The sequence below is a fragment of the Anopheles coluzzii genome, chromosome 3, assembly GCF_943734685.1.
Source record: "Anopheles coluzzii chromosome 3, AcolN3, whole genome shotgun sequence".
Lineage (NCBI taxonomy): Eukaryota > Metazoa > Arthropoda > Insecta > Diptera > Culicidae > Anopheles > Anopheles coluzzii.
This window is the reverse complement of record NC_064671.1, coordinates 90,664,290-90,679,487: the sequence shown is the minus strand read 5'-3', so window position 1 is coordinate 90,679,487 and position 15,198 is coordinate 90,664,290. Positions and strand designations below refer to the sequence as shown.

Sequence of the window (15,198 nt, the reverse complement as noted above, 5' to 3'; positions counted from 1 at the left end):
ATTTGTCCTGCAAACACACGGGCGCCCTGCGTTCGTTTCGCTTCCATTGCATTCACTGGGGCGCCTTTTGCTCTTCTCGGGTGTGTTTGTGTTTCTGTACAAGATGTTCCAGTCTTTTCCAGATAAATGGAGTGGTGTTCTATTTTTATGATCCGCAAGAATAACCTTAATTTCATCCTTTACATCCTATAAATGCTCTCACTCACACGCTGATCGCTGTGCATCCCTTTTAGCGTTCGTTGGGCCTATCCGAACAAACACACAGACCATGTACAAGACCGGTTGTGGGCTTTTCAATATTGAGCTCGAATTCATCGCCTCACCCCTCAGAAAACCATCGAACACACCAGAAATCCACAAATCTCCGACCAAAGGCAACCTTTTGATGTGAAACGAAGGGGTTCGCTCTGCCTATTCCCCCGCAGAACTGTCAGAAAGATGACGCTTGATTGAACTATCCTAATATTGATCTGGTGAGACTGTCGCTACCGTAGTAACACAGCCACCTTCCACCACCTTGAACTGGGGTTTAAATCTTCGAAACCGAGAGGCTTTTCACGTCAATTAGCGTCAAAATGTCGACCGCGCAAGGTTGAGAAGAAGGTGCGTGTTTGTTGTCAGTGAAAGTCCGTGATGCGGCAGTGGTGCCGTGCGTGTAGATGTTGACGTGTGTAGAGCAGAAGTTCTGCTTCTGCTTCAGGTATCTCTCTACACACATCGGCTGACGTTAATTAACGGCAAAGCTGTTGGTGGCTGAGATACAGGGCAGAGGTGCTAATCAAGTTTCGGTCCGATAATCAAACGGTGTACAGGGAATTTTCGAACAGGTTAGTTCAACCTGCGAGATATGATATTGGATTATTGTTTTGATCGCTTTAAAGACTGTTTGATCTTAGTTTTTAATATTTCTCGGAAGGCTTTAGCGAGATTTATTCATCAATTTGTCATAAAAATAGGAACGCGTATGCTTCTCGGAATAGCGATCGATAAGATTAGATTTACGCGCGCCCCTGACCTTATGTGATGGATGAGTAGCACGAGAACTTGGTCCCAATTTCAGCGTCACCGTTCTAAACATAACTCGAGCCAACTTTACGATGTCCAAACGAAGAATTCGTCTCTATTCCGTATCCTGTTGCCTTTGAAACACGCTGACCTTATATCGATACTAATTTGTGTTTTCTTTACTCTCTTTCTCTTTCCAAAACAGAATTGCGTCTCCGTGCCAGAGACCTCCTACTAAGTGTACCAACGTATCCGTGCCGTGCGTCATCACCTTCTTCATTGGGAAAGAGACCTTCTTTTAATTGCAAAGTAGGCAACTGGGTGTCGTCGGTGGTCAGTGCAGAGGGCACGTCTCAGCCAAGTCCACCGTGCTGAAGAAATATACAGGCATTTCGCAAGCCGTTCAAGCCTCCTCCAAAGGTTATGGGGTGTATTCTTGTGTAGGACGTGACGACAGCCGGCATTAGTTCTCACCGGAGGGGACACCGGAGGGAAACCAACGAAGATAGAGAACGATACCTGAACCCCATGAGAACCTAAGGATCAGTCTGTGTGTGTGTGTGTGTGTGTGTGTGAGCGTTTGATATCCTTTCCATCGCCGCACACAAAAAGGAAGTCTCATGCTTTCGTTCCGCTTGCATTACGATCGCATGTCCGCTGTTCGGGGTGTGCTTGTCCGCTGTCCGTTCAATAATCGATTGGAATTGGAACATCCTCCTCTCCCTGTCTTTGCATGTGCCTGTCTGGGACGTTTCCTTATCCGCTTGCTGCGGTAATTACGAGGATGAGCTTTTGGGGCGCGGCAGGGCCTTCGAGGCATTGGAACATCCAATAAATCTTCATTTTACCGTTGGCGGACTGTTAGTTATGGCTGTTGGTGAAGCAGGTGTCGCCTGCTGAGGGTGCTCTGGGTTGGAAAGGAGATTTGTTTTGTTTGTGGTTTCCGTACCGGAGTGTGTTTGAGACATGTTGGGAAAGAGTATTCTATAAGAATCGAAATCGAATGGTAGTGACGAAACAGTGGAGTCTTTGGGGGAAAAGAATTCTCTACTATTTCGTTTCATCTTCTGTTTTTTTTTGCAATTCACAGCCTCATATATCTATATTTGCGACTCCAATGAAACTAATTATACTTCCCTTTTGCTTGTTTTAGATGGTGTGAACAGCGGTAGACGCCGTGCATGTGCGTGAGTCTCTTCTGAAGCTTGTAAGCTTCCGTGACGGGTACCAGCAGCCCCGAAGCAAAGGAAGAGAAGCTCCCCAAGCCGATCCCTCGGTGCATGTGTGTGCTTCCGGTGAGAATGGAAAACGTTTCGGTGCAGCCGAGAAAGCAGAAAACCGTCACCACCACCACCTCAACGGCAACGACCAGCAGCAGCTCCAGGTTGTCGCAACATTGCTGAAGAAGCAGCACTGTAACAGCAGTCTCGTTTTTCGGTAGTGTAGCAACCGGCGCGGACCCATAAGGAGCTACGGAGAACAGGATTCCCGACTGGTCAATACCGCGCGCGCGTGTGTGTGTGTGTTTGTGTTGTGGGTGTGGTGACTCCCTGTAGTAGTCGGTCAAGCCCCATATCCCCAGGGTGCTGTGTGCAGTGTCCTGGTGTGTGCGCAATGCACCTGTGTGAGCATTTCTGCCAGTAGCGTTTGAGTGTGCGTGTTCGGAAGGAAAAAAGCAAAAAGTTTTTGGGGTACGCTTTATTACAGTGATGCAGTGGCGGTTGTTGTTGGCAGGCAGGGTGCAAGTGCAAAGCAATCGAAAAAATTAACAAACGGCCGAAAGCCCGCGTTTCGTGAGCGTTCGCTTTGGTGTACGGTGTTCGGTGGTTCTTGCGAAGGAGACAACACATCCAGCGTTCCCGAGCGTTTAGGAGATCTTCCTCAGTTAAGAGGGCAGCAGCAAACAGCAACAGTATAGCCGCGGTAGCCTGTGAAATCAATACGACGATGTCGGCCACGATGAGAACCACCTTGCAGACGGTGCCGGAGTCGCTGCCGGCCGACCACATCACCAACAGTGGCGCCCCGGTGCAGTGCGCCGCCCAGATGGAACCGAAATCGCACTCGCACAGCAACTCGGCCGGCAACAAATCGATCCGCTCGTCCACCAGCCGGGTAAGTGATCATTTCATCTGGTTACGGGTAGCTTTCATCAGCAAAACGCCATCGCCACCTGTCCATTACACTCTGGCTGCGGGTAATGCCTGACGAACATATGCTGTGGAATTGTTATCGCCGACAAATTGCTGTATTATCGTCTTTTTGTAATGTGCTTTCGGGAGAATATGCTTTTTCAAAGGGGTTCATTATGTTCAAATATGGGAGAATCAATGTCGTCGTTGTACAAACTGTATTCTGTCAAATTCAAATGCTTTTTTACTTCTTCGTATGAGTCACAACTTTCGTGTGCTTTGTGGTACAAACCGTGTCGTCCTTTCTTGTTCAAACAAACATACATGTGTGGTGATGGTGAAACAGATATTACAACCAAAAACAAACATCCAAAAAAGACGTTCCTTGTAATTGGATGTTTATCAGCGAACTAAAATGAGGTCAAATAAAATTAAATTAGGATTATTCTTAACCGCAGCAGTTCCATAAAGCTGCATCTAACTGCACCCTGTCACGTAATCGATAGGGGAAAAGCTCCAGAAGTTGGGGCTTTCCTTCTTTTCCGACCTCCGAACGCCAACTTCCCGTTGGGATTGAATTATTGATGGACGCAAAGCATGATGTTTCCTGGATACCAGGCCAAACCAGCGTAGAATGTGTGGTGGTGTGTATGTTCAATACGTTTTACATGGTAACGACAGTCAATTTCCCTTCCAAATAAAACATAACTCTTCTTGTCCATTACGGAACTACCGTTCTTTTTCTTTTCCTGTAACCTTCTTCAAACTTTCAAACTTCTCATCCTCTCTGATATGCAGGCATACTGCATTGGAAGAGTTTTCGATTGCGATTGATGCCCTAAAATTACGTCATTCCGTTGAAATTTCAACTCTGTGCAAACTCTCTTCCTGGGAATTAGATTTACTGCCCGAAAGCGTTTGCTTATCCTGTTTGAGTGATCATTCCATCATTCCATCCATTTTCAATGGCATATGTTGTGTGTCGTGTCTATTTCTTCATCTTGGGGAGGCGACCCCGTGAGTGCTGCGCACGTCAGAAAACGGATGTCTTGCTTTTTCCAGCAGCTTGTTCGTGTTTTCTGCTGGGAAAAGGGAAGAGCGGATAAAATCAATAATGCATAAGAGCACCTGACTGTGTACTTCCGCTTTAGGCACGTGTGTCTAAAGCCTCTCCAACATCTTCGCGTAGAGGAGAGAAGAAAAACATCAACAAGCTACTCCCTGGAGGCTTTCGATGTTGACAGGTTTTGGATGTCCTGAGCAAGAACGTGGCTATTCCAGGAAAATGAATTCCAGGAAAGTAGAGACAGGTTCTAACACATACAATCCATTTTCTACGTCTTGTAGAATGTACATTTGGAAATTGAACGGAATGTTCCAACAAATTTGTACACCACAAATATCCTGAGATATTCATCAATAGTTATTCCTTGCGTCTAATAACTCTCCCTTTAACTGCTGTACTGCAATGTTGATGCCTTCAAAACAAATGAGCTAAACTCTATCTTCGATCTGGTGTGCTCTAGTGTGTACCATTCCCCTCACAGTCTGGTGCAGAAACTCTTATTTATGGTCCCACAGAAGCCTCGAAAAGCTATCTTCCGTTGCGATATACCGGGAGTTATCGGTGAACTCCAGACCTTTGACCGTTTAGAAAAGTCTGTGGTGTGCGCACACGTGCACGCGTGTGTGACCTTCTCCGACGTGCTGCATATTTCATCTGCCTGCGAGCTCTACTACCGGAGGCACGATCGTTCTCGTTGTGCGTGGTGATTTCATAAATTTATTTACCCTTACCCCCGTGTACGCTCGCAAGAACCTGCGTGTTCTGTGTTGTGCCTGGCATTGCCACCGGCAAGAGCGCCAGCAGAAGCGACGAAGGACACGCTCTCTGCAACATATTGACTGTTCTTGTTAGAAATTAATTCCCATTTGTCTTGTCGGCTGGTGGGATGCGTCCTGGGCGCGGTTCCAGGGCTGTCGAACTCATACCATTTGGGTGCAATACTGGTTTTTGGTCTAGTGTGGTGGTGGTGGTGGTGGTGGATGTGCATAGTATGAACCATGTTTAATGCATCCCCAATGCCCCATCCAGTTTGAAGAGATAACTCACCCCGTTGTGTTTTGCATACGGCGCGGTTCGTCGAGCGCGCGGTGTGTACTCCATTTTTACGCCCACTTAAGCGCTCTTGGGGGTGTGCGCTCATTAAATATGCATCTTAAATGAGTTGTGCGCTGACGAGCAGCGTGCGACAACGATGATGATGATGTTAATGATGATGAGACCGCGTCACCGCACGGGGAAATGTAGAATCCTTTCCCGGCTATTTCCTTTCTGTTCTGGCGATGCACTCTCGACTTGTGCGCTGCGACCGTGAAGAGTCCGTGAGTGTATATTTGTATGATTTACTCCGGACCTTGCCATTGAAGCGGACCTGCGGGATGATAATGCCGGAAAGGATAATGGAAACCCTCGAGACAACAGCGTTTTCGACAGCGCACCGTTCACGCGTGCAAATGGAAAGCGCTTGAAGCGCGGTTCTTTCCGTTCCTTCCCCTGGTGAGTGCATTTTGTGTAAAACTCAAACTGCTGAGGCGCCCGTGTGCCGCAGCAATTGTCAAGGATGGCTTTGAACTGATAAGAAATATGGCGTAGTAGAAGGTCTGGTTCACGGAAAGGCTGACGTCGGTATGATACGGCACAAGAGCACGCAGTCAGTGAGAGTTGGGGATGCTAGCCATTGAGCCCATCTCCACTGAGAGATGGGTGTGGTCCCCGGTAGCTACGCGAAGGCTTGCGAGCTGTCGGAACACGAAAGCGAGCCTTACATTTCAATTGCAAATTACAACCCGCGGTAGGGACAATAAATCGACAGCGCGCGCTGACAGGAGGCCGTCAATATGTTTGCAGACGTTTGACGCGCGCATCATTTCCTCCCAGTTATTGGAGTGTGTTGTTTGGAGTCGTTTTTTTTTTCGAGAAATATGAAACTCGTATCCTTTGTTGGTAGTCTTGGACACAAACGGAGATGATTCTGAGTTTATGTTCGAGTAAAAGTATTTACATCCCAATGCCACAAAAGCGTTCCAACTCCAAAAGATATTCCTTTTTATCACAGCAATAAAAAAGTTGCAAAAGAAAAGCTGTCTAAAAGCGCCAGCCGTTTTTATACATTTGACCCATTCGCAGCAGGGCGGCACACAGGATGAGCTGTAAATTATTTCCCAAGCAGCGCTCTTGAACTTTATCCACAGGCGGAAAACTGGGAAAAACATGCCGCCGACCGCCGAAGCCCCATTACAGCCGTTCTGTGGTCGTCGTGGTAGAGCTGAAGCGCACTACAAAAAAAGAAAAAAAGACAAGGAAAATGGCAAAAATATGCAAAAAGGATGCTTTACCGCAACACAGCAGCCGCGCCACCGCCGCCAGCCCAGTAGAGAGCTCCACTTTTACTTGATGAAGTAATTTTGCTCCCCTCCACGGGTGAAGTGTGGGGGTTTTGGTTTGTGAGCCCGACGGAAACGCACTGAACGGTGGAAAAACCAAGAGAGAGAGGGAAGCTGAGTTCGTGGAAAATCGAAATCATCTTTTCAAAAATCATCCAACGGGAGGGGGGAAGCGCGTGGGCGCTTGTTGGAGATGAATATTTCACATTCTGATAAAGTTCCCAACATGGAGGAAGATAGAGGGAGAGCGAAAGAGACACATCGTGAAGAAGGAGGGGGTCTTCGTTAATGTCGTTTGAAAAGGATGAAAGTAGGGGTTAAATTAATTGGGAGGTTTTCCAGAAGGCTTCTCCTCTATTTGTGTTTTCCGAATGAAGCGATGGGCTAGGAGCTTGTTTGTTTTGGGAAGTGTACTATGATAAGTATGATGGCTTCACAAGTAAAATGGAAATTTTCAGTTAATTAAGAAAAAACGAACACTATTCAGCTTGTCGTGTTTTGGTTCCGTTGGATTCCAACAGATGGCAGCAACGTGCAGTGACACTACTAAGCGTGTTTGGTGTAAGAGTATGATGTTAGAGCTTCTACAATTAAATTACTTTACTATAAAATATTTAAGTATGTTATAATTTACTATAAAATGATTAAATCTTCTGCAATTGATATTTACGCCATCATTTGAAACACTAAGGTCTCAGAAACCCCTGAAGTATCTTCTTTAGTTCCCGATTTTCCCGCTCGGCGCTCTCGTCGATGCGGCTGATGCAGCTCACCTTGAAAAAACGCGATTGAACCCACCAACAACTTCCAAACATCGCACGCGTGGTGCTTCGGGAAAAGATCTTCCCTGTAACACGAACCTGTGTGCCCTCCTCCTTCCCGATCATCCCATCTGACGTGTTGTTTGGTAGTCACGATATTCACTCGCTTCATTTGGCATGTTGTTATATACTGCTTCTGCTGCTGCTGCCTGCCTGCCTGTAGTATAGAGAGTGTAGCTAGGTTGTTGGATTTTTGCGGAGAGCTATTTATAAAACTTTGTGTGTTCCCTGTGCCGTTTTTAACAAACCTTCCGGTGGTCTCCCTGTTTCCCCCTTCGTTCGCCAATTCTTTACGCCACCTCTCTCCTGTGCTGTGTGTGTGTCACATCTTCCGCGAGACATTTTTAACGCGTTCTTCTCAATCCCCCGTGTTTTTTCCCCCATGTAGCCCGCTCTCCCCGTACACAATTACACATTTTCGATGATCTCCGAAGCAAGCAGAAAAAAGGAACATCAGGGCGTACCCCGTCACATTCGCGCATTCTTCCTCTAGGTTGTGTTTTGACAGACGCGCAAGCCGTTTGAATTTGCGTGTCTGCTGCTGCTGCTGCTGCTCGCTCTTGAGCGAATAATTTTTACGTGGTATTTTTATGTGTTTCTGAAGTTGGCTTGTTGTTGTGTGTGTGTGTGTCGAACGAACACTTTTAGTTGGATCTTTTCCACCACCCCCTCAAAACATAGACCAGGCCACCAGGCATCGTTGTGTGGGTGTAAATGCAACGTGCTGCTCTTCCAGCGCTCGCTCGGGAAAAGGAAATTAGGCATTCAAATGATAGGTTATTAAACCGACATCCGTCGGCTGTGTGTGTGTGTGTGAGTTCCCCGGTTATTCATCACCTTCACGATTTTTTTTATCGCCCACCAATCGCCGGCTGAGGGATCTCTATGCGTATGCGTTTACTTTACATGGTGCATATTTCCCTCATTCCTTCCCACCTTCTGTCTGGGATGTGGCTGTGGACGTAGGTGGAGCGCGAAAAAGCCTATGTGTGTGTGTGTGTCTGTCTGTGTGCAAGCAAAATCAAAAGCCCAAAAGGGCAGACACAATAATTGGTGGTAATTTTCTACGCTCCTTTGCACTCCTTCCTGTGTCGGGAAAGGGGCAACAGCCACCGCCGCCGCACATTAATCAGCACCAACCGTGGCCGATCGGTATCTCGCGGAAACGTTCGAGGAGAAGGATCGGGACCAAGTGTGTGTGTGTGTGTATAAAATAATAACACGATGGAAATAATGTGCATAGTTCGATTCCTCAGCAACGAACGCGAAACGAGGCAAACATCTCCCCACATCTCCTCACCAGAACGCATTGGATTCGATTTCAATTTTACGCAAAATGATCCCGCTCGCGCGCGCACATAACAGCATGGATCGCGGATGATGGGAGTACACATAAGAAGCACAAAAACCCCGTCGCTATTACGCAATTGAGCGCGTGTAGTGCAATGGAACAGATTCATGTTTTTTGTGTTGTTTGTTGTCGTTTTATTTCGTTGCTTTTGCCGTTTACCTTGCCGGTCGGTCTACGTTTTTGCTTGCAAAAGTGTGCACTCTGCCACGACGACGACGATGACGATGACGAGGACGTGTTGTTGTCGATGCAATAATGGATGCATCACACAAGCGCGCGAGTATGTGCAGAGCCAGTCACTACTCGGGGCATGCTCCAATTATTATCGAACCTCTCTCTCTGGGGCCCTTACCCACACACTGCCTCTGCCATGTTGTTTCTTGAATCGAAGCTTGAAAGGGAGGGGGTAGATTAAACGAACCATAGATTAAACTGCAACAAAAAATAACATAAATGGTGCATGAAATTTTGCTGACATTTTGATAACGAGGTTGTTTTGGATAAGCATGTTTTTATTTTGATTTTTTTGTTACATTGCTCCAAACTTTGTTGTTGACGAGGAGCTGCCTTTTTAGCACTTCTAGAAGGGAAAATAAAACGTTTAAAGTATATTTAGAATATCAAAATAACTCAATAAAAATGTGTCTAATCCGAGATGTGTTCCTGTTACCCATGCCTTGCATCCACACAAATTAAGAAGCGAATGCGAAACACACGCTGGAAATTGGCTCAAGATCAACGACCAGACACAGAAAGCGACACAGAATATATGGAAGTAACCCTGCGCGGTGGTGGTGGAGTGCCCATTTTTGGACACGATTTCGGGTGGTGGGTGTGTTGCTGAGAGGACATTTTTTCCCTCTTTAAGACAACTCACTCACACCACCAGGGGCTTAAATCTGGAAACTGAGAAGCGTAAGAAGCTTGAAACGGAACGGTGGCAGAGACGCTTAGCGAAAGGCCTTTTGGGCAACACCGAGCGTGTGTTGACGGCGATGAGTCATAAGTGCGAATGGAAAGGAATGGAAAGGATGAGAAGAATCGAACCCCATAACCGGTTGTTGTCGATATTGCATTGCGTAGGTACTTTCCGGAGAGAGAGAGAGAGAAAAAGCGTAATTTCTAACCGGAAGAGTATCTCAAATCCTAACACTGGCCTCTTAAAATAGAAGCAAAGCGAGATGTGTGTTTCTTGTTTACAGCTCGTAAAGAATTGGAAGAAAATCATGGTCACGTGGCGACTTCCAAAAAAAAAAAGAGAAGCGAACGGTGAAAGATCGCCTTTACGTACATAAAACCGCTTCTTTTTGCACCTTTTTTCGCAGTCCATTTCTCAAGCAACACTTGGCTTGGTGTGGAATGACTCACAGACGACGCTCGGCTCTCTCATGTCTTCTCAAGCAGGACGCAAAAAGAAGCAGGAGGCCGATGGAAGGGTTAATCCACGCGCTGTCCGTTAACCACGCTGTAAAACCAATCATCAACACGCACACATTGCTCTCTGAATCGCCGCGATCGTGTGGCGCCCTTCACGCACACCACCACGTTCCACGCGACTTTCAAAAAACCGGTACAATCAATCTTGAAGCTTTTACCCTCACACACACACACACAGGTGCGTTCAAACGCCAAGCTCTGCACCTGTCGAAAAAGCTTGTTCGCACCGACACGGGGACGCTGTGCGGTGAGTCGTCATTTAGGCGCTTACTGGGGATTGTTTGGTCGTGAGCGCTCTTTGGTATCGCAGCTACGATTGTAACCTAACGGAAATTGTTACTGTTGTGTTGCTGAGTGCGTCGTTGTCGTGTTTACCTTATTGATTATCGTATGTGTGTGTGTGTGTGACACCATTAGAAGACAACTTCCTTCGTGACGACAAAAACACACAACACTCCGACTTGGGTGGAATGCGCAGGGTCAAATTGGTTGTACCTTTCCGCTCTCCTACCGTTCAGTAGCAGTATTTGTACACCAGGGCTGTGGACGATTGACACACAGAACCAACTTGCCTTGGCACTTCCGCCTGCCACGCTCACTCACATGGCGTGTGTGGTGCATTACCTGCATTCGTCCAATAAGGGTAACCCCAATTGGTAGAATTGTCATGGAAATGTACTACCCAGCGTGGCGGCCACTATGCGTCGTTGACCTTTTTGGGTCCAGGGCGGAAGCGTTTGTGTGTGTGTGTGTTTGGAGCTAGCGTTCTTGGCAGATGGCTGCTGCAAAATTAAACAAACTGATAAGCGCGTAATTTATTTCCCCACCAAGAACCTTCCTTCAAAGTAGTTCTCCGCGATGTCGTCACGTCAGTGTCGTCGGTAAATGCTCCCAAGCTCTGCCGAGTGTGTGCAATTACAACCTGCCTGATGTCAATAAACGATGGAAGACTTTTTGCGCCGACATTCTACTTTGTTGTGGCGTGTGATGTATCGGGCGATGTTTATAGCTTCAATAACGCGTACAGATGCGCTCTCCCAGTCACCCAGGTCGCTGTCGCTGTGTGTTTAGAGCAGTGGGAAGGGAATTATTATCCTCCCAGAACCTGTCGCCCTCATCTACGGAGGGTTGGGACATACACTGTGTTGACTTCGCCTGCTCCGCGTTACAGTTTGCGCTCGGCAGCAGTAGGAAGCATGAGGAAAGAGCCCGCACTGATAAGCAACACACGACGCTACACTGTGTGCTTCTTCAGCGGGCGTTTATCGCTGGTAAGAGTGCAAATCAAAACACGCAAATTAAAACGACAAACATTTGCATGCGAGAGAGACCTGCAGGAAGTAGAGGAGGGAGGTGGTCCCATCGGGATGGAAGGTTCTTCTTCGCTACTCTCAATAGCCCTGAGGCCCTCTCCACCTCCACTTCTGGAGAGGCAAGACGCTGCTGGGCCAAGAGAGCGCTGCAGGTTATTGACGCCAGCAATTATGAACTTTATTTAGCGTCCATCTTTAATTGAAGCGGTTCAAATTAGCGTACATTTTTCGGTGTGCGCGCGTAGGCGGCGGCGCACACAGTGTGAAGATCACGCTCTCGATCATCATCTCCGAGAGCGTCAGGAATCAAATTCCACGCGAAAGTGAAACAATTTTGAAGTCAAGGGTACAGTAGCACACATGCTGATGCCGCCGGATAACTACTCAACGCGATGGGTTTTGACACAGGCCGCTCGTGACCTTGGCAAAGTCTCCAATTGATGGTATCTATTTCTGTTGTAGTCTCGCCCTGTCTCGTGCCCTCCCGCTTCTCAACGATTGTGCCCAGTCGTTGGAGGGCTGTGAGTGTGTGTGTGTATGTGGAGGTAATAAATTGGATCAACGGCAAACGCGTCCGGATCTCGCGCCTTGCTGCATCTCCTCCGCCCGTGACCCCAGCAGGCGTTGTTTAAAGTGGTCAGCACGGGTGCGCACGCGCATGTTTGCCGCCTTGTTGTTCCTTGAATATGCTAGTTATCGCGGGTATTTCCTGCACCGAGGTAGCGAGTGCTGATCGTGTGTGTTCACGTGTTCCAACCAGGGTTAGGGACGTTTCGGGAGATGCCCGCTTTATGAAGTCAATGAAGAGTCGCGCTGGTGGCAACCGGAATTGGACATCCGAGATGTTGCTGTCAGCTGGTCAACTCTCTGCCTGGTGTGTCAAGTGCTGATGTACTTGGGTGTGAGTTTGAAGATACGCTTGGGGAGTAGCGATCTTTCAGATCTTTTATTTCCCAACAGAGAGAGAGAGAGACGGATGGCCCGAAATGCTCCATGAGTCTCCAAAGTTTGTGTGGATCTCCTCCCGTTAGATCCTTACCCGTGACGCCAGGCACGTTGTGCTAACTGTCGACAATAAATTACTTAAGATAGCGTGCCAGACTTGCCACCTCCAAGATATTAGCGGAGTGGAGTTTTTTTTTTCGTGTGGCTGTGTGTTGTAAGTTTTATCACGAAAGCTTCACCCGTTTTCTGAAGCGTCTCCCGCAACACGTGATATATAGGTGGTGTACGTATGGTGGCTGTGGGGTGGGTGACTGTTGTTCAGCTCTGAGGCTCTCCTGTGTTTGCATTGCGCTGCTGCTGCTGAGTATCATCTCGTGGTCCTGCGCTGATGTGTTTGTCCAGCTATAAATAGTTCGTCGTGTTAATCTTTGACTCGCGCTTGAAGATACACGCTACTACCTCATCATTCGTCACTTTTTTTCGGCACTCCGAAGTTGGGTCACTTGTTTTCGGTGTGGACCATCATCATTTTTGGCCCGTTTTTGGAAGACGCGTACCACTTCGCACTGGAAGTAACCGCTGGAAGTGTAAATTTGGACGACATGATGGATCTTTGTGGGGGATACAGATCTGGAATAGAGGAATGATATGTCCAGTACGTAATAGCGATATCGAAACATTCTTTTATAACGCATTATCCCGTTAATGTTATCAGGTTCCATTTTCTTCCGTCAAATTCAATTACTTACGCAGAAAATGGAATCAAACGAGATAGAGATCATCGGCGGGGTATTATGCTATTTCCGATGATCGAAGAGTCATCGGCGTATCAATATCCAGACATCCAGTAGAAACCTATTCTGTGGTCGTCGTGGGCGTCCTTCGCACTGCTAGAATTCAATTCACTTTGGCGTTTGTTTCTCTTTCAGCTTTCCGATATCAAATTGCTGATTGAGTACTTCAATTCGCTGGAAGGGGCGATTTATTTATGTTTCTATTTATATTCAGCCGCGGGACACGTTTTAGTCTAAGGGGCTTGTGTCCGTGTGCCTCAAACAAACCCCGGAAAGTCGCGAGAGAGACAGAGATACCGAATCCTTGGCAATATTTGTATTATATCAAACAATAGTGCACAATTTGCTCAGTTCCTACTGCCTTTGTCTTGATGATTTTGCTGGACTTGGCCAAATATGCCATCGTCGTTTGTGGTGATAATTGGACTCTGTTACGTTGTGATGAGATAAGCTGTGTAGAGCATAATCACCCATAAAATAAGATAACATGATCTCTCGTTACAGCTAAATTATGTCCCGCGTTGCGCTCGCTGTGTGTGTCTATGTGGTAGTCATCAAATTTCAAATATCTTTCGTTGACTTTGCCTGAGATGGAGGTTGCTTGCAGTACCTTAGAACTTACTCCTCCAGCGGATGGGCGTTACTATGATTGTAGGCTTTCGATTTTCCACCACCACCCTCAGTAATTGTGTGCTTGTGGCCGGGAGGGTCATAATAGGCAGAGAAACAAACGAGCATACCACGATGTGTCCAGCGCGTAGTGTTCACACTGAGAGGACCTGTGGGCGAACCAAACAAAAACACGTAAAAATAAACATTTGGAAGGGAAAAAGGGAGACCCAACCGCGCCTGCCCACAGCAACAGCACGTGAAATGAATAAAAAAACAGCTTGTGAAACCATCAACGTGGACGTTTCGGAGGGTTTAGGATATTTTTTTGGGATTCGGGGCAATTTCATGTACACGTACGGGGAGGAAGCTAGGTTTCACTGTTGTAATGCGCGCACCCGTGGGCAGAGAGAGCAGCTAAATGGGTCCCGAACAGGTAGTTATTGCTCCTGCTTTAAAGGTTGTCGTTTTGCACAGGAAATCATGAAATTCTAGGGTCGGATGAACGACCGAGGAAGACCGAGCCATTGCGGCGCTTTCATGCTGCGAAAGTGTAGACACTGAGGGAGGAAATGATGACAGCATGAAAAGCATTTGTTTGTATATTCTTGCAAAGCCACGACCGTCTGTCGATTTGGCATTGTGTGTGTTGAGCTGGCGGGCTAGCTTAATGACTCACATTATGCGTGTGTGTGTTTTTATTCCGTTAGTCCAAACGATCGACGAATATAGCGACCCACAAATTGAAGCTCTCCCGAATGTTTTGTGTACACAAGTGTTCAATTTTGTTTACTTATTTACTCGAACAATAAGAATGTGTCATTATTGATTTGTTTTACGGTATCATCTGGCGTCACTATCTCGATGGCTTGGAGTCTAGTAAAAAATGGAGCTATACTCTCTCAATTTCTGCCCGTTTAATTTCGGTCCATTCATGGTGACATTTATTCCGATTGATAAAATAATACAATAGCCTAAAACCCCGCTTGCGTTATGTTTGTCTGGCAACACTGCAGCTGAGATTGTTAAATGAACACTTGGAATTGAGTGAACTTTGTTTCTCTCTCTCTCTCTCTCTCTCACTCTCTCAATAAAAGTGAACCAGCGCTGGAATGCAGAGCAGAAGTGTATGCAAATGAAGCTAACAAACTCTCAATTTTGATGCAGTGCGGAGCGAGTTTTACGTTCTTTTCGCACCGAGTCTTCTGCTATCCTCCTCTCACGCACCCATATTGTCATCAAACGTCAAACTGTCAGCGGTCAAAGCCTGGATGACCAAATTAAAAGGCAAAATGTTTATTAAATACTACAAAAAAGCCTCTGATTTTGAGGCAAAACCAACAA

At 46.9% G+C, this 15,198-nt stretch overlaps 1 protein-coding gene across 1 annotated transcript in view; it reads left to right on the top strand.

Annotated features, from left to right (window-relative positions):
* LOC120959769 (uncharacterized) overlaps positions 1–15,198 on the top strand; it is a 67,027-nt gene that overhangs the window by 26,777 nt on the left and 25,052 nt on the right. Inside the window, exon 2 of the mRNA XM_040383409.2 lies at positions 2,159–3,120. Within this exon, the coding sequence (XP_040239343.1) occupies positions 2,953–3,120 (168 nt within the window). The 5' untranslated portion in view covers positions 2,159–2,952. The remainder of the gene's footprint in view (positions 1–2,158; positions 3,121–15,198) is intronic.